Source organism: Condylura cristata, unplaced genomic scaffold (assembly GCF_000260355.1).
Source record: "Condylura cristata isolate star-nosed mole 26May11 unplaced genomic scaffold, ConCri1.0 scaffold00008, whole genome shotgun sequence".
Lineage (NCBI taxonomy): Eukaryota > Metazoa > Chordata > Mammalia > Eulipotyphla > Talpidae > Condylura > Condylura cristata.
The window spans coordinates 11,196,088-11,216,829 of NW_004567109.1; the positions used below are offsets into that span (position 1 = coordinate 11,196,088).

Sequence of the window (20,742 nt, forward strand, 5' to 3'; positions counted from 1 at the left end):
TTCTCTTGGCTCTTTCCATATTAAATAAATGTGGTAGACTGTCTCTTTCCATAGAAAAACTTCTCAGATATAAACAGAAGTAACATGCTTTAAAAAAAAGAAAAAAAGTAACCCCTACTTTTTCCCAATCTGCATTTTTTAAAAATCTGAAAAAACTGCTTTCATCCTAGACGCAAATCCAGATCTCCTTCCCCTAGAAGACGATCATCCCCTGTCAGGAGAGAGAGAAAGCGCAGTCATTCTCGATCTCCCCGTCACAGAACCAAGAGCCGGAGTCCTTCCCCTGTGCCAGAAAAAAAGGAAAAAACTCCAGAGCTCCCAGAACCATCAGTGAAAGTAAAAGAACCTTCCGTTCAAGAGGCCACTTCTACTAGGTAAGTACATAGGCATTTCTTCATAAATCAGCTTCAGGTTTTGTTTTGTTTTTGTTTTTAAAGATTTATTTATTTGTACATACAGAACTGGGGTACAGGCCAGAGGCTCAGGGGCGGTGAGAGGCTTCACCAGAGACATAGTGGGGAGCAGAACAGGCAGATCGACGAAGTACACTGCTGAGGGGAGCAGCGGGCGGGTCAGGAGAGGTCTGCCACGCCATGTGGTCACCTCCGGGGCAGGCGGGATTTGAACTCATGCGGAAGTGGCTTTAGCTTCTCAGTGCAGTGCTTTAACCCGCTGCGCCACCAGGGAGGGCCATTGTTTTGTTTTTTAAGTAAATAAAATTATTTGATTTCCTTTTAGATTTAACTATGAAATTAACTTGCTGAAAATAAATTGAAGTTGTATAAGATACAAGTAAAATTTCCCAAAGGTGACCTATGCTCTATCAATCTGTTGTTTGTATAGTTTAACATACCTAATACAATGTAACTCAGTTTTCCCAATATTGTGGATAACTTTGCACTAAATATATGTGGCTAGAATTGTTAATCGCTCATTGGATTTCACTGATACATGTATTTTGGAGCTATATGTATCGTATGAGTAGAAGGGAGAAGATAAATTTTTTGTTTCCACAGTGACATCCTGAAAGTTCCCAAACCTGAGCCTGTACCAGAGCCTAAAGAACCTTCTCCGGAGAAAAATTCAAAGAAAGAGAAGGAAAAGGAGAAGACACGGCCAAGATCTCGATCACGTTCCAAATCAAGATCCCGGACACGTTCTCGCTCTCCATCTCACACTCGACCTAGACGGCGTCACAGATCTCGCTCAAGGTGAATTGTGGCTTTAAGATCAGTATAGATTTTAGGTTTTATATGCTCTTTTTCAAGGTAGAATTAGGTAAGTAATTAGAAAACATTTGCTGCAAATGTTACTCTTTGGATATACAGTGAACTTGACACTGTGCCATAGAAATATCTACAAATGAAACATTGTATCCCTTGAAATCATTTTTTTAAATGTACTTGCTAAGAAAACTACATGAAGGAATTCGTGTTCCTGGCTTGCTCAGATCTTAATTGTGTTTGTTGTGGTAGATCATACTCACCTAGAAGGCGGCCAAGCCCAAGAAGGCGGCCATCTCCTAGAAGAAGATCTCCACCAAGACGAATGCCTCCTCCACCAAGGCATAGAAGAAGCCGATCTCCAGTGAGAAGGTGGGTTTTCTTGTCCTGTCCCTCCCCACCCACCCCCCCCATTTGGAGGGGTTAGGTGTATTTGTTGTAGACTAATCTTTGGATTAGTGTCCCTTGGAAGAAGAAAGAACTCACAAGTGATAGCAGATGCCTGTCTCACTTGCAGTGTAATGCTGTTGCTTGTGCAATGAAAGACACAAGTCCAGTGATGGAAAATAAGAATCAAGAAATCAACCATTTGACATGGTTTACCTTTTGAGACCCCACCATGAAATCGGCCATGCATGGGAATTGGCCATCTCTCCTCTTCTTCTGGCTTTTAGCTACCACTGGTTTTCGAAAAGATTAATAGAGCCAGTAAGCTGCTTTTACCAGTACTGAAATAATCCTTTTTCACTGCTTTTTTTTTTTTAACTGTCTCATAGAAGTAGTATTTGTTACTAAAATTTTAACAATAGTAATTGAAATTTACCCATAGTCTGATTACATTGATAAAACCAATGGTTTGAGTGAATTTTAAAGGACAGAGGCTTAATAGTAACTCTGCTGGTACCAACATTCTTTAAGAATCATTTTTACATTTGCAAAAGGTAGTGTTTGAATCTATCACTTTCAATGAAAAGATTGTGTAAATTCTGCACATAGTAGAAACCTGATGCATTGGTAGCATAGTTTTGTGTCTCATGATGGTTCTGCTTCAGTTCTACTTAGGAGACTAAGGTTTTTTTGGAACTAAATCAAACTAAATGAGGGGAAACAGTTTTTGCAATGTGAGGTTTTTCAAAGTTCCATATTTTTTTTTTTTAAAGATTTATTTATTTGTGCATACAGAACTGGGGTACAGGCCAGAAGCTTAGGGGCGGTGAGAGGCTTCACCAGAGACAGAGTGGGGAGCAGAACAGGCAGATTAACGAAGTACACTGCTGAGGGGAGCAGCGGGTGTGGTCAGGAGAGGTCTGCCACACCATGTGGTCACCTCTGGGGCAGGCGGGAATCGAACTCATGAGGAAGCGGCTTTAGATTCTCAGTGCTGTGCTTTAACCCGCTGCGCCACCAGGGAGGGCCAGTTCCATATTTTTTTAACAGGCTTTTCTTCAGGGAGGCCTTGTCAGGGTACATTAAATTTTTATAATTACTAAAAATTACAGAATTGGTGTTACTACTGATGAGTAAAAATCACTGACATAAATGGTCAGTTTAGACATCACACCTTTCTAATATTGATTATTCTTCCTTGGGAAAGTACTTCTGATGCTTTCTGAGTACAAAATATTAAAAAAAATTTTTATATTGGTGTTTTGCAAGCAACGTGTTTTAATCATACTTACTACTAAATCATTTAGCAGTCAAAGTATTTGCAGATTGTGTAAGAGTCCCTTTTAGCCAGTTTTAATCTCACACTTAAGGTAGGGTTTCTTTTTTTCAGGTTCTCAGGAATTCTTCTACCAAAGGTGAATTCTGCAGGTACACATAATTGCAACAGAATTACCACAAATTTTGCTGCAGAATTCAAGTCTCCACTTCTAAGTTTATGTAGCTAAATGAATTCTTAATCTTGCACCCTCAGGCTTGCTTGATATTTTATTAAATGGAAAGCACTTTGCCACCCACATTTTGTATGCAAACTCCTAAACACCAATATCCATTCCTAAGGAAGAGACTGGTTAGTTACTGTATTATAGCACTAAACATATTTTCTAACGGGGAAGACAACTCAAACAGAAGCATTTGTTTTAGGATAAGTTACTTATTTAGTCCAGAACTAGCTGTTTTCTTTCTAGGTTATGGTTTCCCATTTTTGGGGAAAAAAAAACTCACATGAACTTAGCTACATAAACTCAAAAGTTGGATAAAAATAAACTATCTTTGTAAACCAGACAAAACCTGTAAGGCGCTTTTTCTTAAATATCACTATGCAGCTAATGAATAGGAATATTTTCTTTTGCAGAAGACGGCGTTCCTCAGCATCTTTGTCTGGGAGTAGCTCTTCATCTTCTACATCTCGTTCCCGGTCACCGCCAAAGAAGCCCCCTAAGAGGACGTCCAGCCCCCCTCGGAAAACTCGTAGGTTATCTCCTTCCGCAAGTCCTCCAAGGAGAAGGCATAGGCCGTCACCTCCAGCTACTCCACCACCAAAAACTCGTCATTCCCCAACACCCCAGCAGTCTAACCGTACAAGAAAAAGTCGTGTTTCTGTCTCTCCAGGGAGAACTTCAGGTAAAGGTAAAAAGCAAACACTTTAATAATATGTTCTTTCTTAATGTAAGTATAAAGTGTGCTTGCTGTCCCCCCTTCAAATTATGAATTGCTTGGATAGTATTTGCATGTGATGTTCTTTGTCAGTTTGTTTAGAGGACCCCCTTTTCTTCCCAACTTTAAGCTTTTGGGCTTTTGAAATAGAGTTCTTATAAAAGTGTTGTTTCTAGCAATAACCTCCAGCATTGAGGAGGTGAAGAAATATATTTGAAGTGAGTGACTATTTGTTGGGTTAACTTATTGAAGTTTGTATTTTATTAATAATGCAAGACCAGTTAGCCTTTCTTCCCTGTGAAGATTTTTTTTTTGTTTGCTATCTTGAGGACTTCATATTCTGATTTCATTTCTTTCTTGGCCATATTATGCTCCCTGGGAGAGGACATTGTGTCCTCCTAAAAGCTGATTTGTTTTTAAGTTCAGGCTCCAGGCAGGGTTCCTCTGAGGATTGGCCTTGCTTTATTCTGCAGATTGATTTCTGGGGAACTTAAGATCTGTAATCCTGCCAGGCAAGTAAAATACCCTATTAGTCTGAGTGATGGTTATTGTCTGTTGGGGGTTTGTTCCTTTAGCATTACATACACATAAAGAAAAAGTGTAAGCTCCATTTGCGTTGGATTTCTGGTGCTTTGGGGTGAAATGGTAAAGACTGCCTGAAAGGTGAGTAGTGGCAGGGGTGGTAAATCTTCCGTTAATGAATACTAGGGTTCTGATCACATTTTTGGGACAGGCCTCCCTGGAGGCGCAAAGGCCTCTCTGTGAAGCAGTAGCTAACCACTGCAGCACGAGATCAATCCCCACCAGAGAGTTGACCCACATGGAGCAGCAGACCTCTCCTGTCTCACCCTCTGCTCCCCACTCTGTCTCTGGTGCATCTTCTCACCCACCCATATGCCCATCTCTGTCCTAAACTCCACAGTTCTTAATATGCATAAATAAATAAGTCTTTAAAATAGATAAATTTATGGGTTAGAAATAAAATTGAGAAAAACAAAATTCTTTATTATTTTAGTGAACTCAACAAAATTACGATTTCTAGTCACCTCACTGCTTCATCCTCCTTTCCTCTACCATGTAACAGAAAGACATCTAGGAAAGCAATTTTGCTTTGCTCTTTTTGCCTATCTGTGATATGGAGGTTGGCAAATACAAAGTTAGTTATTTTTGAATTTTAACTATTAGGTTAACTTTGTTCTATTTGATACTATGTTGTCTTTCGTGATTGCATAGGCTCTTTGAACAGGTAACTAGAAAAGAATACAGAAATGTGTATGTCTTTTAGTATGAGACTTAAGTGGGAAAGGAACCTTATTTTCATAACCTCATGTCCTTTTTCCCCCCCAAAATTGGGGAAATTCCATTCTCTAGATGGCCAGTCACTACATACAAATCTTGATGCTTGTCTTCCTATGGAGTGTTTGCATTCATGAATATTTCTTTCCTTTGGAGCCAGAAAGCTCCTTAGTGAAAAAGTATTATAAATATTACTTTCCAGAAACGCAGTCAAGTTATGGTATCTCCCATCAGGTAACCAAAGGGTGGTAAAAGTTCCCAAAGAGAATAAAATCTTTGTTAAAGAATCCTTATTTTCAATAAATAAATGAAATAAATTTATTTTAAATAAATGAAATTTAAATACCAGCCCCTTGTATTTTGGTTTATTGTCAGGAATGAGCTGCTGCTGCTTTTGGGAGACAGCACTGTAGGTTACATGATTATGAGAGAAATAAATTGTGGTGTGAGACAAATAACAAATTATGTTCATATGGATTCTGAGACTGGCCTTGCATGTCCAAAAAAGAGTCTTAAGTGCCTGTCTAGTCAAAGGTCACTTTGTGTCTTAATCTACATATTGTATCTCATTACTTGGACATAAACTTTTTATATTAAGAAGGTCACAGTCCTCAGAAACTTCAAAACTAAAAGCAACTTTAGTGGTTTTCATCAAGAAGCAGGTTCTTGAGTTACCCAATTTTGATCAGGGTAGCTAGCCAGAATTGGAATTTGAGTTATTTATCTTCATGACTATCAAGGGCAATGACATCATTGGATTTAGATTTTTACATTTCTCTTTCATGTAGTAGCCATCAGAGCCTTAAGGTCCTGCTATTGATAGCAGGCAAATGGAAGTGGGAAGGGAATATAAAAAGTAGGGGGGAACCTTCCCCTGGTTCAGGGGGTTAAAGTGCAGCACAAAAGCTGTCTGTAGCCACTGCACGTGAATTCCGTGCCCAGCCTGGGAGGTGACCCACATTGTATAGCAGACCTCTCCTGTGTTGCCTGCTGCTCCCCTCAGCATTGTATTACATTCCACCTGTTCTGTTCCCCCACTCTGTCTCTGATGGATCCTCTCACCCCCCCATACCTCTAGCGTGTGCCCAGTTCTTGTATGTCTAAATAAATGAAATTTAAAAATATGTGGGGGGGAACTTTGAGATAAACTTGGAGTACAGTTCTCACACATTCTCATTTGGGGGCTTTGGGAAACATTTTGTAATTATGGATGTAGTTAAATTGTGTTTAGCTTAAAATGGTTCTTTGAATTTAGTGGACTATTAGTTAAGAATGTACAGAAGAGGATCTGTATCTCTGGTGGTAGACACTGAGTGATTATTTTACTGATACTGGTCACAGTGATTAATCTTTGTACATTTTTGGGCAATTTGTGAGATTAATAATTAATAGGGCTGTTGGAATAAATTTAAAATTCTGGTTTTTTCAAAGGACTTGGATTCTGGGTTTCATGCTAGAATGAATTTGCCCATTGTGTACTAAAAATAAAACACCATTAGCATAACAAAGTAAACTAAAATCTCCTCTAGACAAATAGGCACCTCACTGGAACATCAGTTTTTATAATATTAGTGCGATGAATCATTCATATTAAACCAGAATGATGGTATTTAATGGATACTTGGCTAATGATGTGAATATGTTCATAATAATTAAAGATTATTTTAACTAAGCTTTTAATGAGAGATTGCACTCCAGTTGTGTTTCCATGGAGGGGGAAGAAGATATTATATTTAATTTATATTATTTACAAGTATTTATTTGCCATCTGCCTTTGTAAACAACCACATTTTTAGGGTTGATGGGAAGTGCATTCTGGCTTCTAAACATACTTTGGAACCCAATCCTAAAGTAATAACTTTGATAAACCAATTTATAGATAACTGAATACCTATATGTAATCTCTATAACTGACGATGAATTTACAAAAATTGAGCATATTGACCAGAAAAATAGCTTCAAGCACTTAAAAATTAAAACATTTCCATTTCCTTTCTTTAAATTGGTTAAAACATAAGTTTTAAACTCACCTTTGCTATTCTCACCCCTTTTCATATTTCATGATTACTTATTTGGTGTTTGGTGTTAACTATTCTTTTTTTTTTTTTTTTTATAAATATTTATTTATTCATACAGAACTGGGGTGCAGGCCAGAGATGGGGAGGGTGAGAGGATTCACCAGGGACAGAGTTGAGAGCAGAACAGGCAGATCGACAAAGTACACTGTTGAGGGGAGCAGCGGGCGGGTCAGGAGAGGTCTGCCTCGCCATGTGGTCTCCTCTGGGGCAGGCAGGGATCGAACTCATGCAGAAGTGGCTTAAGCTTCTTAGTGCAGTGCTTTAACCCGCTGCACTATCAGGGAGGGCCTATTAACTATTCTTTACCAAATTCAGTGGCTTCTCCAGAAGACCTCTATATGGAATTATTCATAAAATGCTGATCATTTTAAAAATGTATCTGATAGTAAATTCTTCGGTTTGAACTTTGGCAAAGATAGCATTGCTTATTTGAGGATCCCAGGTTCTCTTAAGTTTTACTGCCCCATTGAATAAACCTTTATAAAATTCTAGACATGCGTATTAAATGAAATATATCTCCATTCAAGGTAAAACATCTCCAAATTAAATGCTTTTAATAAAACAAATACATATAAGAACTGTGAAGGGATTATTTTATATTCAAGTCTAGTTCTTAGAGGGGTGTTCTCCAGACGGATCTTTCAGTTGATCTATGATAAGATTAGTAGTTATATCTGCACTTCCTTTCTTTTTTAGTTGGAGCAGTGTGCGGTGGGGTGGAAGTGTTATAAACAGAGCTAGTGATTACTGAAGATTAAAGCCTATGTCATTAAAACACTGGATTCAGATTCTAGGTCACTTAAATTATCCGTATGACTTTGAAGTCACCTTTTCAAATCTCGGGCTTTTTTTTTTTTTTTTTAGGGGACAGTGATAGCAGTAGCAGTGCGTAATAATTAGAACAAGCAAACAAAAACAGTTGCTATAATTTTCCTTGCAGTTGTGAAAGATAAGTTGAATGATTTTAGGATACCAAAATTTTATTGCTTAACTACTTTTCCTGAGCCTTTCATTTTTCCATCTCTGAAATGTGTGCGACAGAGCTTCCTTTAGGCTTTTGATGGTTAACTGAGATGTTACGTGAGATCCTTTCAGAGCTGCCTTTGTCATTGATCCCTTTCTGCCCCCGAAGCTTTGGAAGGAATGCTCTAATATTAATGTTTAATTATTTTTACCATTGTGCAGGTCTACTTTTTTATAGGTAGCTGACATTCAGGTTCATATTAAGTTTTTGCTCTGCATAAAAATCTGAAACCTTTTGGGTGGTTGTTTTTCCAACCAAAAAAAAATTTTTTTTTAAAGATTTATTTATGCTTACAGAACTACGGTGTAGGCCAGAGGTGAGGAGTGGTGAGAAGATTCACCAGAGACAGAGTGGGGAGCAGAACAGACTGAGGGGAGTACTGGGTGGGACAGGAGAGGTCTGCCTCGCCATGTGGATCACCTCTGGGGCCGGGATCGAACAGTCATGCTAAAGTGGCTTTAGCTTCTTAGTGCTGTACTTTAACCCACTGCACCACCAGGGAGGACCCAGACCAAATATCCTTGAAAATTCATCAGATCTTATTTTTGTAGTTATTTATCATCTTCATTATTCTTCTGAAACCACCTGTATTGGGTTTCTGCTTTTATGCTGCTGAGATCTTCATATTTGAATGTGTACATGTTAGATTATGGGGCTAATAGTGCACAGGGGTTTATACTTAAGTGAGCCAAATGTTACACCCAGCATGAAGCTCATTCTGATCAGAGACAACAACTCCCATTTTCTCTTAACTATTTCGGAAGAATCCTGAGTCAAATTTATTATACGACCATTTTGAGTCACTTTACCAAACATTTAAAAATCCTTCCACTTCGGGTAATGTTCAGATAATGGCAGATTCTTGCAGGCATCTTTCTGTACTGTTACGAAGATTTCTTCCTGTGTAGCACCTCTCCTCATATGTAAATGTTTTCTTTCTCCCTTATTTGCTTTAGTGACAAAACATAAAGGTACTGAGAAAAGAGAGTCTCCTTCCCCAGCACCTAAGCCTAGAAAAGTAGAGTTATCTGAATCGGGTAAGTTATTCTTTGTTTCTTTGGGATATATATATGGAAGGTTTGTTGGTGGTGATAATTTTTCAGTTGATAGTTTTGTGGCACTTTGGCTTATCTACTAGTTAAAGGTTAGTTAAAGCGCTTGGCTTTAATAGTTAAAACTGGTTAAATCACACCAAACTGGTTTGAATCCCCAGCTTTATTGCTTAACTGCTTTTCTGAGCTATTTTTTTCCATCTCTGAAATGTGGATAGCAGTATCTTCCTTTAGGTTTTTGATGGTTAACTGAAAGATTATGTGTGACACTCACCCTGACCTTTGAGCAGATGCCTAAATAAGATTAGATAGCTGGAATTGTCATTTTAAGATGCTCCTCTGGAGAATATAGTGGTTGTTTCGCTTGGCCCAGTCAGATAAAGGGTTAGAAGACCATTTTCCTATTCAAGCATGTTACGTTTTTCTGTATGCATAACTAAAGAAACACTTTCTAAATGCATCCATCTTTCAGAAGAAGATAAAGGTGGCAAAATGGCTGCAGCAGATTCTGTACAACAGAGACGCCAATACAGACGACAGAACCAGCAGTCTTCGTCTGGTATGGGCACTGATCACTTTTTACTTTGTAGTGAAGTCTGTTTAGAAGCAATATGTGCCTACATAGACATCTGTTGGGAGGCAGGAAGTATTACTCACTGAACTTTAAATCTTAAGGCCTGTTTTCATTAAGGCCTTTGTTATTTTCCTCTTCATTGCTATAAAAGTAATAGATTTCTAGAGTACAGACAGAAAAACCGAGTTGAAAAGTTATTACTTTGCTAACTCATTCCTACAGCTCACAATGAAGTCAGAATTTTTCAGGATTAAAAAGCAAAGTCATTGTAGATTATGTTGCTTGCCTATTTAACTTAAAATATTTAAATACCTTTACCTGGTCTTGGTTCCACCTCTTTATTTTTACTAGCTGCAGCATACTTTGATTGTAATTTATCGGAACACTTTCTATTTGGACGTTTAAATTATTTCTAGTTATTTTTACATATGTATATATTTTATGCATATGTAGAAAAATAGAAGAATTTTAAAGAGTATATGCTTAGAAAGTTTTAAACCACATACTCTGATTTTATTTGCTCAGTTGCCATTTGTGACTGACTGTAGAATCTATCTCTGCTTTTCTTATAAAGTAGATAATAAAACATTCCCTTAGTGGTGTTGAGTTTGAGTAAAAGCTGTATAGCTGTTACAACTCTTAAATGAGGTTAATCATAGTAAGATCAGAAAAATACATATAGGTATTGGGCATTTTTGATATTTGGAGCTTTTAGTTAATACTTGGAAACGACTTAGTTTTTAAGTAATCCATGTACAGACAATGGAGTTTATTTCTATGAAGTGTAGATATTGTTACCAGGCCTGTAGGAAAACTCACTTTTTTTTTTGTTTATTTGATGAGTGCTAAAGGTAAGGATGTGAGCATTTCTCAAGTGTTTCAAATTCTGCAGTAGCCATAGCGTGTTTAAAGTGACAAGAACAAGTGATTGCTTCTGGTGCTTTTTAAGCTTTTCTCAATGTATACTTGCTTATGTCCAGCTTTCAAGCTGTCAGCATATATTGATCCTGCATTCATTCACAGCACATGACTTAATGTTTGCTTACATTAGTGGACTTGACTTAATTAACTTGGGCACACCACTTAGATTCAGAAGACCTTGATAGACTAAAATAAATTTTTGTTTATTATGTAATTATAGATTCTGGCTCTTCCTCTTCCTCAGAAGATGAGCGACCCAAGAGGTCCCATGTGAAGAATGGTGAGGTAGGCAGGCGGCGGAGACATTCCCCTTCCCGGAGTGCCTCTCCATCACCACGAAAGCGCCAGAAGGAGACTTCTCCTCGGTAAATGTCTTTTCTTCATAGTCTCTCCTGATGTTTTGTAGTTGTCGCGAAACATCATAATTTAAGGGATGGGTTATGAACTTATTTTAGAATCTGTTTAACTCCATTTTTTATTTGGGGGGCTCTGCTTTGTTTGGTGGTTATTGCTATTTAGTAATTTGATGCCACCATGATGTGAGTGTGCATGACTTAAAGATTAGACTGTTTATATCATAACATTAGACTAAAATATCTTTAAATTTTTTAAAAATATGCCTCTATTAGTGATACCTAATGCCATTAAAATAAATAATATGGTGAATGGAATTCTTGACATTTGTTTTTCTCCACTGCTCTCAGGATGCAGATGGGAAAGCGATGGCAATCGCCAGTGACTAAAAGGTTGGTTAGACACTGCTTTGTCAACTAGGGTACATGCCAGAGCGTTAGTGGTTTAGCTGTCTAGGCATCAGTGTCCCATCCCTGGATATAGTGTGGGTGTGGTGGTGGTGAAGTTTCTCATTTGGTTTAATTTGTTTATATTTCTTTACATAGGAAATTAATGAAATTTGTGCACAACATGCATTTTAGAGCATTGTTTCAACTTGGGTTTTTTTGTGCAGCTAAGTATCTAGATATTTCCAATAAAGAATAGTAATAGTTTATGAGATTTAGAGTGGATTTAGAGATTTAGAGGGAGTTTGTGATAACTTTAGTGAACACAAGAAAAACTAGGGAGAGGCTTTGGCCCTGTTCCTGTTATAGGAAACAATGAGCCTATTTGATTGTCGGCCTTTTCACTATAAAACCACAGTATCTTAGAGCTAAATCATGTAGAAATTGCTTAAATCAGATCTAGCTCCTAGGGAGAAAGCAGAAACTCGGAAGTGTGGTAAAGAGAGTTTCTTAGGGTTACAAAGTGACAAAGCCAGATTTTAGAACTGTGTCACTGACCTAGCCCTATGCCTTATGTTCATGCTACCTCTCTTCCCTGGTCTTCTGATTTTGGGAGATAGGGGAGAAATAGTATTAGGTCCAATTAAATGTCTAAGTACTTTTGTGAAATTTACACATTATCCTCCTGTAGCTCAATTTGAAGTGCATTGCTTTAGATGGACTTATTAATAAAAAGTGGTCTTTTAGAAAGGTTCTTTGGAATCAGTATCTTTGCTCTGTGAAAATAACTTTCTTGGCAATAACAGTGAAAACCTTAAACATAAATTTAGACTCTATAGTATGCTACCCCAGTTATAATTAGCTCGCCTTTCTAATGACTAGTGTAGCTAAATGTTGTTTAACAAAATCATGCTAGTGATAAAATTTCTTCTCTTGCTCTAATTATGGAGCTCCGTTCTACATGGCAAGGGAATTCTTGCCTCGCAACAGTGAAATCAACAATGTTTATAATACCCTGCTCCAGGATATTTTTTTCCTTTTTCTCATTAAAAAGTAGCCTCAAGTAGATGTGGTATCAAAGATCTGTAGAGGTGTGAACCTGTATACGTAAAACATAAATCCATGATACTGCAGTGAACATAGTGTTTTAAAAAGTTTAGAGATGGGAAAAATTCTTTGGAATTTAGATATCGAAATTTTTTTTCCATACTTGAACACTTGGCTTTGGGTATTGAACAGCCCTACAAGGAATATGTACCTATACTACAAGGTAGGTATATTGGTCATACTCAGTGTAAAAAGGTATTTTAGATTTTAAACTTTTACTTCATTACTAGTGTAGCTAGTGAAGTGATCGCTGAAGAGATAATAAGCTAGCTCCTTCTGATAAGATTTGTTTATTACTATATACTTGGGCTACATTACCTAGTGAGGCTTATTAATGCCGTGATTCTCATAGTCTAGGGGGAAACCCAGCAATTTCTACATGATTGAAAGCATGCCTTGGTATTAGTATTCAGAGTATTTATTTTTCTGAAGCTCTAAAATGTATTACTTACAGGCTCACATAAGAAACTGCATCTTCAGTTCATCGACCATTATTGTTAAGACTCCAATTATAAATGATCATTAGCTATTTCAGTTCTTTTAAGTTGTGCTTGTCTAGTTTTATTTTTCTTAATCCTTTTTATTTTGGTTTTTTGGGTTTTTTTTCTCATAGAAACTCTGGGCAATGGAGGTCACCACTAAAAGGAACCTTTTGTATAAGGCACAGAATAAGTATCACAGATCATTAGTATATCATTAGTTCTAGTCTTAGTTCAGTTTTTAATGAAAATTTCTAATTGTTTTGTGAAGTGAAATTGGGAGCATATTTTTAAAGAGAAGACAGGTAATTGATACTAAGAGCTCTTTATGCTGATAGCAACTCACTGGGAGTTCTGCTTTATATCACCTTGTTCTCAGGGTTTGCAAGTGCAAACCTTTTCTTTGAAGTCAGAATCCAAATACCTTTTTTCCTATTTGAAATCTTGATGACTTATTGGAACAGCAGTCATCTTGTTTCTCCAGAACCCCCCCCCCCATTCTTAGGTGGACCCTGCTAGTAAAGGGGCTTCTCCAAACGGAGCTCATCTTAGTTTTAAAGGGGAAGCTAAAACCAATAAACTATAGAACATGTTTCTAGATTTGCAAGAAGTTAAGAACTGATTACATTATTTGACACTTTGTACATGAAAATGTTGGTGGCATGCTAGCTACTGGGAGACTGGTATTAGTCAACTGATACAGTGTTTTTGTGCATGTTAGGTTTTTAACAGTGAGAGTTAAGGTTTCTTATCTGTATTTTAGTCACATTATTCTCATAGCTGTTGTACCCAGAAAACTGTTACTTTGTGTTAGGGACAGTGTTTTGTTGACAGTATACAGTGTTTATTCAGTAGGAATACTACATCTAAACAACCATGAGCTTTGAGTGGTGACACCCAGATTTGGGGCCCTTAGTCACTGGTGACTAAAAAATTAAAACTTAAACTTTTTGTATTAGAACAGTTTTCTTCTAGGCTGTAAAGCAGTTGATCTTAATAAGGAATTAAGATCTGGACAATCTTTTCAAAATATACCATCTATACTGGGGAGTGCAAAACTCAGATAACTTTCCTTCCCAAGCATTCTGATAAGCATTCCAGTTTTTTAAAGTAACTCTAAAGCAATGTTTTCAATTTTTTTCAATGGAATGGGTCATGCTAAGAATGGGCTGCGTGTGTGTAATGATCCAGTCAACATTTACATGCTGAAAAAGAAGCTTCACAAACTACTAACCTGTACCACAAGTGAAATAGTCTGATTTTATTTTAAAAACTTGGTTCTCACCCTGGGCTTTGACTACTGTTCTTGACAGACAGTTGACAGACACTACTCTGAGTTAGGGCTACTGAACTTTGGGTTGACAATGACTGAAACTCTTCTAGATCACTTAATTATAATTGTTACTAACGCAGAATCACTTGTATTCTTTCTGCTTTAGTAGCGGTAGACGGAGGAGAAGTCCCTCCCCACCACCCACCAGAAGGCGGCGTTCTCCCTCTCCTGCTCCTCCTCCTCGACGACGACGGTCTCCCACACCACCACCACCACGACGAAGGTACTTCACTTGGAGCTAGTGTCTTTATGATTGAAATAATCTTATTAGAATAGCATTGCTCATCTAAAACACTGCAAATTACATGGTGGCTTTTAACTGAACCATCTGGAATACATGGCTATGTAGAGAGAGTAAATCCACAGTGCCTGCAATGGAGTGGGGAGTGAGAGTGCGTGTACAACTGCAGATACACTAACAACATTGAAATGTGTACTTTAAATAGGTGGGTTTTATGGCATGTCAATCAGTAAAGATATTACATAAATTAAAGGTGGAATTACTCAATTTAGTGATTGCAAAGGAAAAAAAATTTTAGTGAAAATACTCAACAGCTACCTCCTTAACTAAGAGATCAAAGTTAATATGGTGGATGGTACAGGCTGGCGTCACTTCCTTCCTGGACACCCTACCATTTATGGAGAGCTTCAGTCTAATTACTAGGAAATGTCAGGCAACCCCAAATCAAAAAGTCATTCTACAAAGCATCTGCAAATATGTTGGTCATAAAGGACAGATTGAGGAAGTCACAAATTGGTGGAAACCAGGGTATGTGACAATTAAAGCTGAGTGGGGTCCTGAATTTTGGGATGTAGAACAGAAAAGAGCAGTGAGGAAAAACTACAGTGCTGTTCTTTTAGTTAATATCAAGTTAGTACTACAGTTAATTTCATTACTCTGGTAAATTTTCAGTGATTATATGAGGTGCTTAATAGATAACACTATTTTTGTATTTCTTTGTGTAGCTAAAATGATTACAAAGTAAAGTTAGGAGGAAAAGATTGTGACATCACTGTTCAAATACATTACTAAGTGGTATAGTGACTTCTAGTCTTGAATACCCATTATGTGCCAGATAGAGCACTTTATATACTTCGGCTCTGGTCCCCAAGATGGTCTTGCCTGGTTGGTGGGATAGTTCCCATTTTTCTGGTGCAGAAATGAAGGTACGGAATTCTTAAGTAAAAGCCAAGGTCAGAAACAGAATTGTGCTATTCCACATAGTCCAAAAGATGGCCTTGTGTAAGTTGATGCAGGAAGGAAGATACTTTGAGCTGGTCTGCACTATTCAGGAGCATATTAGGTGGTTGAACCTGAATATTAATATTGGGGCCTAATTCCTAAGAGGCAAGTAAATTATATTGAATTAATTTTTTACCATTTCTTTTTCTTTTTCCCCTCATTCTTCATTTTGTGCATTTTTTCATCTCAGTTGTAATATATCGGATTAAATTATTAAGAGAGACTGGTTTGGCTTCTCGTGAGGATGTATTTTGCTTAGCAGTACACTTTCTTTGCAAAGTAGTTTTTTGAGGTGGAAAATTCTTGTCTCTTTGGAAGAAGGTAGTGATAACTTTCAAATCTTATGCAATGAACTGTAGTCATTGCTTTATACAGTTAATATATTAGTTCCTAGAGAGCACCACATGGGAGTGGTTTTTTTTTTTAAAGATTTATTTATTTATGCATACAGAACTGGGGTACAGGCCAGAGGCTCAAGGGTGGTGAAAGGCTTCACCAGAGACAGAGTGGGGAACAGAACAGGTAGATCAACGAAGTACACTGCTGAGGGGAACAGCGGGTGGGTCAGGAGAGGTCTGCCACACCATGTGGTCACCTCCGCGGCAGGCAGGAATCGAACTCATGTGGAAGCGGCTTTAGATTCTCAGTGCTGTGCTTTAACCCGCTGCGCCACCAGGGAGGGCCAGGGAGTGCTTTTTTTAATGGAGAATGCTTGGGTGACCTGACCATAATCAGTCTTGATAATGGTGTCACCTAATTACTAAACACAATATTCACAGTTTCCTCAAAGCAGTGTGAAATTCTCTGCTCAAAATGCATTAAATTCATATGCACAATTAAATGCATATGAATTGTGTTGAATGACTTACCAAATTTGAATTCATTCTGAAAGCTATGTAACTCTGCTTTAACCAGACTATCCTATTTTGTTAATCATATGTGATATCCTAACAGAAACTTACTACATGATTTTTTTTTTTCAATTTGAATAAAGATACAGCATTTCCATGTTGAAACATGGAATTCATTTTGCTACAGAATATAGCCCGTGCTGGCTAGATTTCTTGGCCTCCTAGCCTTCTGTTGGACCTTTTAACCTAATGGTGTGTCTTCCCCCAGGACTCCTTCACCTCCCCCACGTCGACGCTCACCTTCTCCAAGAAGATACTCTCCTCCAATACAGAGGAGGTACTCTCCATCTCCCCCTCCAAAGAGAAGAACAGCTTCTCCTCCTCCTCCTCCAAAACGCAGGGCATCACCTTCACCACCACCAAAGCGTCGTGTCTCCCATTCTCCACCTCCCAAGCAAAGGAGCCCCCCTGTCACCAAGAGACGTTCACCTTCATTGTCATCAAAGCATAGGAAAGGGTCTTCCCCGAGCCGGTCTACCCGGGAGGCCCGGTCACCACAACCAAACAAAAGGCATTCGCCCTCACCACGGCCTCGAGCTCCTCAGACCTCCTCAAGTCCTCCACCTGTTCGAAGAGGAGCATCATCATCGCCCCAGAGAAGGCAGTCCCCATCTCCAAGTACAAGACCCATTAGGAGAGTCTCGAGGACTCCGGAACCCAAAAAGACAAAAAAGTAAAAATCTTACATTCTTTTGTTAGGCACATGTAACTTGGCGTAGATTTTTATGTTTGGATGCTTTTTCCCCTCCCTTTTCAAAGAAATTCCAGAAAAGAATAAACTGAATACAAAGTTCTAAGGCAAATTCTAGATAGTTTTCATAGATTCTTTCCTGTTGACTAGATTCTTGGGGGTATCAGTTTGAATTGAGGCACAGCCTTCCAAAACTGAATTCTGAAGTGGCATGCGCATACCTAAGGCTTATTAAAGAAATCTTAAATAAAATAGAAGGAACTGGCATTATTAATCTCATGCAAAAAGAATGATAAACAGAATGGGTAGAGAGTTGTGAGGCTTCAACTTACTTCAGCAGATTTAAGTGATATACTTTTGTTATGTGTTAGTATATCCAAGTAGCAAACAATGTTATAAAATATAAAGTTTGTGATCTGGTTTTCTGATACTAACTGGTCTTCTCTTAGGAAAGATAACTATTTGTGGGTACTAAATGTTTTGATTTTCCTGTTTTTAGGGTTGCCTCACCAAGCCCTCAGTCTGTAAGAAGAGTTTCATCCTCCCGATCTGTCTCAGGATCTCCTGAGCCAGCAGCTAAAAAACCCCCAGCACCTCCATCCCCTGTCCAGTCTCAGTCACCCTCTACTAACTGGTCACCAGCGGTACCGGTCAAAAAGGCTAAAAGCCCCACACCAAGCCCATCTCCGGCAAGGGTACGTGTCTGCACAGTTTTGGGCACCCTTTATAATTGTGTGTGGTCATTGGAAGCAGAGAAATGTTTTTGTCTTTTGCAGTTCAGAACATTACCTTCTGTAGTCCTAGTAGACTTCAGAGAGACACAAATTAAATGGTGGTTGCATTGGTGGTCCATGCTGAATCTTAATCCTGCTATATTCAAGAATCTGGGTGATTGAGATTGAACTGCATAGAAAAACAAATGACCCATGCTGCTTTTGTGTTTCCTGTAGTGTTTGACATACTTGGGGACACCACTTAAGATCATGCGATCAGTAAAACTTCAAATCTTAGATTGTGTAGTTTGATTCTGCTTTTCTACAGAAAAAACATCATGAAGAAAATATCAAAATGTTGACAGTGATGCTATGTTAGGAATGATAAAGTGAAGTTAGCTTTTTTTTTTTTAATATTTGTTTATATATAAAAGAACTGGAGTGTACACAGAGGTGAGAGGATTTACCAGAGATGAGAGTGGGGAGCATAACAGGCAGATCAACTGAAATACACTGCTGAGGGGAGCAGCAGGCGAGACAGGAGAGGTCTGCTGTGCCCTGTGGGTCAGCTCCCTGGCCACGGATTGAACTCGTGCCACAGTGGTGGTGAATGGCCTTTGACTTCTCCCCACACACACACACACACACACACACCCCGAAAGCCTTATGAAAGCTGTAACTTGTCCATTTAGTTACTTCCTTGAGAACTGTTTACTAGGCAGAATTTCAGTCTAATCAATTTTATTGCTGTTATTTTTCTGAATTTCTAGAATTCGGACCAAGAAGGAGGTGGGAAGAAAAAGAAAAAAAAGAAGGACAAGAAACATAAAAAGGATAAGAAGCACAAGAAGCACAAAAAACATAAGAAAGAAAAGGCTGTTGTTGCAGCTGCCGCAGCTACCACAACCCCGATAGCTGTTGCTGCTCCCACAACCACATCAGCACAGGAAGAACCAGAGGCAGAGCCAGAGCCTAAGAAGGTATTTATGGGTACTTACAGTTTATACAGATGCCTGAACTACCTGATTTTGAGAGGTCACTGAATGTTTTGTGACAATTGACTGTTGGGCTGCTACCTCTCCCTCTCTTCTGATCTGTTTCTTGATGACCTGTCAAGAACAGTAATTTGCCCAAGAACATGGATAACATACATGACTGCCATAAAGTTTAATGTGTTTTTTTTTAAGTAACTTTGAGAAACATAAAGTTCATCTGCTTAAACTATATCATTTTAATGACTTAGTATACTCAGAATTATATAGTTATCACCATAGCTTGAATCAAAATTCTGTTGTATATTTACTATCTCTCACCATTGCCTCAAGACTTAGCCCTATTACCATTCTGACTTTCTTAGGAGACCGAAAGTGAAGCTGAAGATAACCTTGATGACTTAGAGAAGCACCTGCGGGAAAAGGCCCTGAGATCAATGCGGAAGGCGCAAGTGTCCCCACAGTCTTAGGTGGAAATGTTTGTTATGATGTAAATTTTATTTGGTTTGTACGCAATTCAATTTCAAAATTGCTAAAATGTGTTTGAGCTTTAGACTATAACATTTGTTGTAATAATTGCTAGGTTGAAATTCACCATGTTAAAAAAAAAAAAAAGGGCATGGATATACATTGCAAAAGGTGTCCACAGTGTATTAGTGACATTTTTTCATTGACAGCTGACATAAATTCATTTAGAGTAAAATATTTTAAGCCAAAAAAAAATAATCCCCTTTTTAAAAAAGGGGGTTTAAATATTGTTGGCATTCTTATGGTTTCTTTAAATGCCCCTGGCTATTCCCAGAGGTTTGTTTTGTTTTTTGTTTTTGTTTTTGTTTTCTTTTTTCTTCCTTTTCCTTTGAGTCTTAGCACCCACTTAAGTTATGATTCTTCTGACCTTGTATGGTTTGCAAGCTTGCCCAGAAATAAGACCACTGTCGAACTACCACAAAAGTATAAATGAATATTTTAATGCCACAATCTTTCCTGTTGCCTGTGGAGTCTCTGCTGAAATGAATCAGGATTTAAACTCTAGGATGAGACAGAAAATGAAAGCATGTTGTTTGCCAGGACACTGTGGGTTTCTATTGATGTGTAACAAGTTGATTTGGAACACTGGAATTTCATTCTTTTTTTTTTTTTTTTTTTTTTTGTAAAGGCAATTAACTAGTCACAGGAAGGATCCTTCAGTTATATAAATTTTTGTTTTATAAAACGTCATGGCTCCATTCATAATTTTGTCTTGTTCTTCCAATTGGTATATACAACTTTCAGAGCTCTTGTACTTGGAAAGCTGGAAGGGGCCCAGACTTTGAAATAGTGTCTTGTTTTCACTGTTTTTTTGGTTTTTTTTTTTTTTTTAAACTAAAGCTATATAAAGCTTGTGGATTAAACAGAATAAATTTCTAAATTTAAAAATGTTGGCCACTCCCTTTTATTTAACTCATCTCAGTACTTCAAGTAACCAGCCTTTCTTAGAAATCAGAAGTTCTTACATTCTTGGTATCTGAATAGCGTGAGAATTAGGCAAGAGAAATAAAGGTGATGAAGTCAAGATTTTACCTCTTTGTTATAATAATGTAATTACTATGAAGGGAAAATGCACAGTGCAGTTGGAACATAAAGATTGGGCAGGGCCTTGGGCTATCTTAGGAAGGCAAACTGACTAGGCGTAGGTGAAGATGCATTAGGCAGAGCAGGCGCATCTACACCCCGAGCAGAAGGAGCCTGTCGTGCTGCAGAAGTGAATGAAGACTAAGGAGTGGT

At 38.1% G+C, this 20,742-nt stretch overlaps 1 protein-coding gene across 3 annotated transcripts in view; it reads left to right on the forward strand.

Annotated features, from left to right (window-relative positions):
• Window positions 1-20,399, forward strand: part of SRRM1 (serine/arginine repetitive matrix 1) — a 27,435-nt gene extending 7,036 nt beyond the window's left edge. Inside the window, exons 6-18 of one of the 3 annotated variants that reach the window (XM_012722428.1) lie at window positions 171-374; window positions 1,017-1,211; window positions 1,476-1,595; window positions 3,523-3,797; window positions 9,179-9,259; window positions 9,747-9,833; window positions 10,990-11,134; window positions 11,474-11,515; window positions 14,535-14,651; window positions 16,791-17,255; window positions 17,773-17,968; window positions 18,757-18,966; window positions 19,344-20,399. In XM_012722428.1, the coding sequence (XP_012577882.1) occupies window positions 171-374; window positions 1,017-1,211; window positions 1,476-1,595; window positions 3,523-3,797; window positions 9,179-9,259; window positions 9,747-9,833; window positions 10,990-11,134; window positions 11,474-11,515; window positions 14,535-14,651; window positions 16,791-17,255; window positions 17,773-17,968; window positions 18,757-18,966; window positions 19,344-19,448 (2,242 nt within the window). In that variant the 3' untranslated portion in view covers window positions 19,449-20,399. The remainder of the gene's footprint in view (window positions 1-170; window positions 375-1,016; window positions 1,212-1,475; window positions 1,596-3,522; window positions 3,798-9,178; window positions 9,260-9,746; window positions 9,834-10,989; window positions 11,135-11,473; window positions 11,516-14,534; window positions 14,652-16,790; window positions 17,256-17,772; window positions 17,969-18,756; window positions 18,967-19,343) is intronic. The other 2 variants (XM_012722429.1, XM_012722430.1) reach the window with 2 other exon arrangements.
• Window positions 20,400-20,742: the final 343 nt, after the last annotated feature.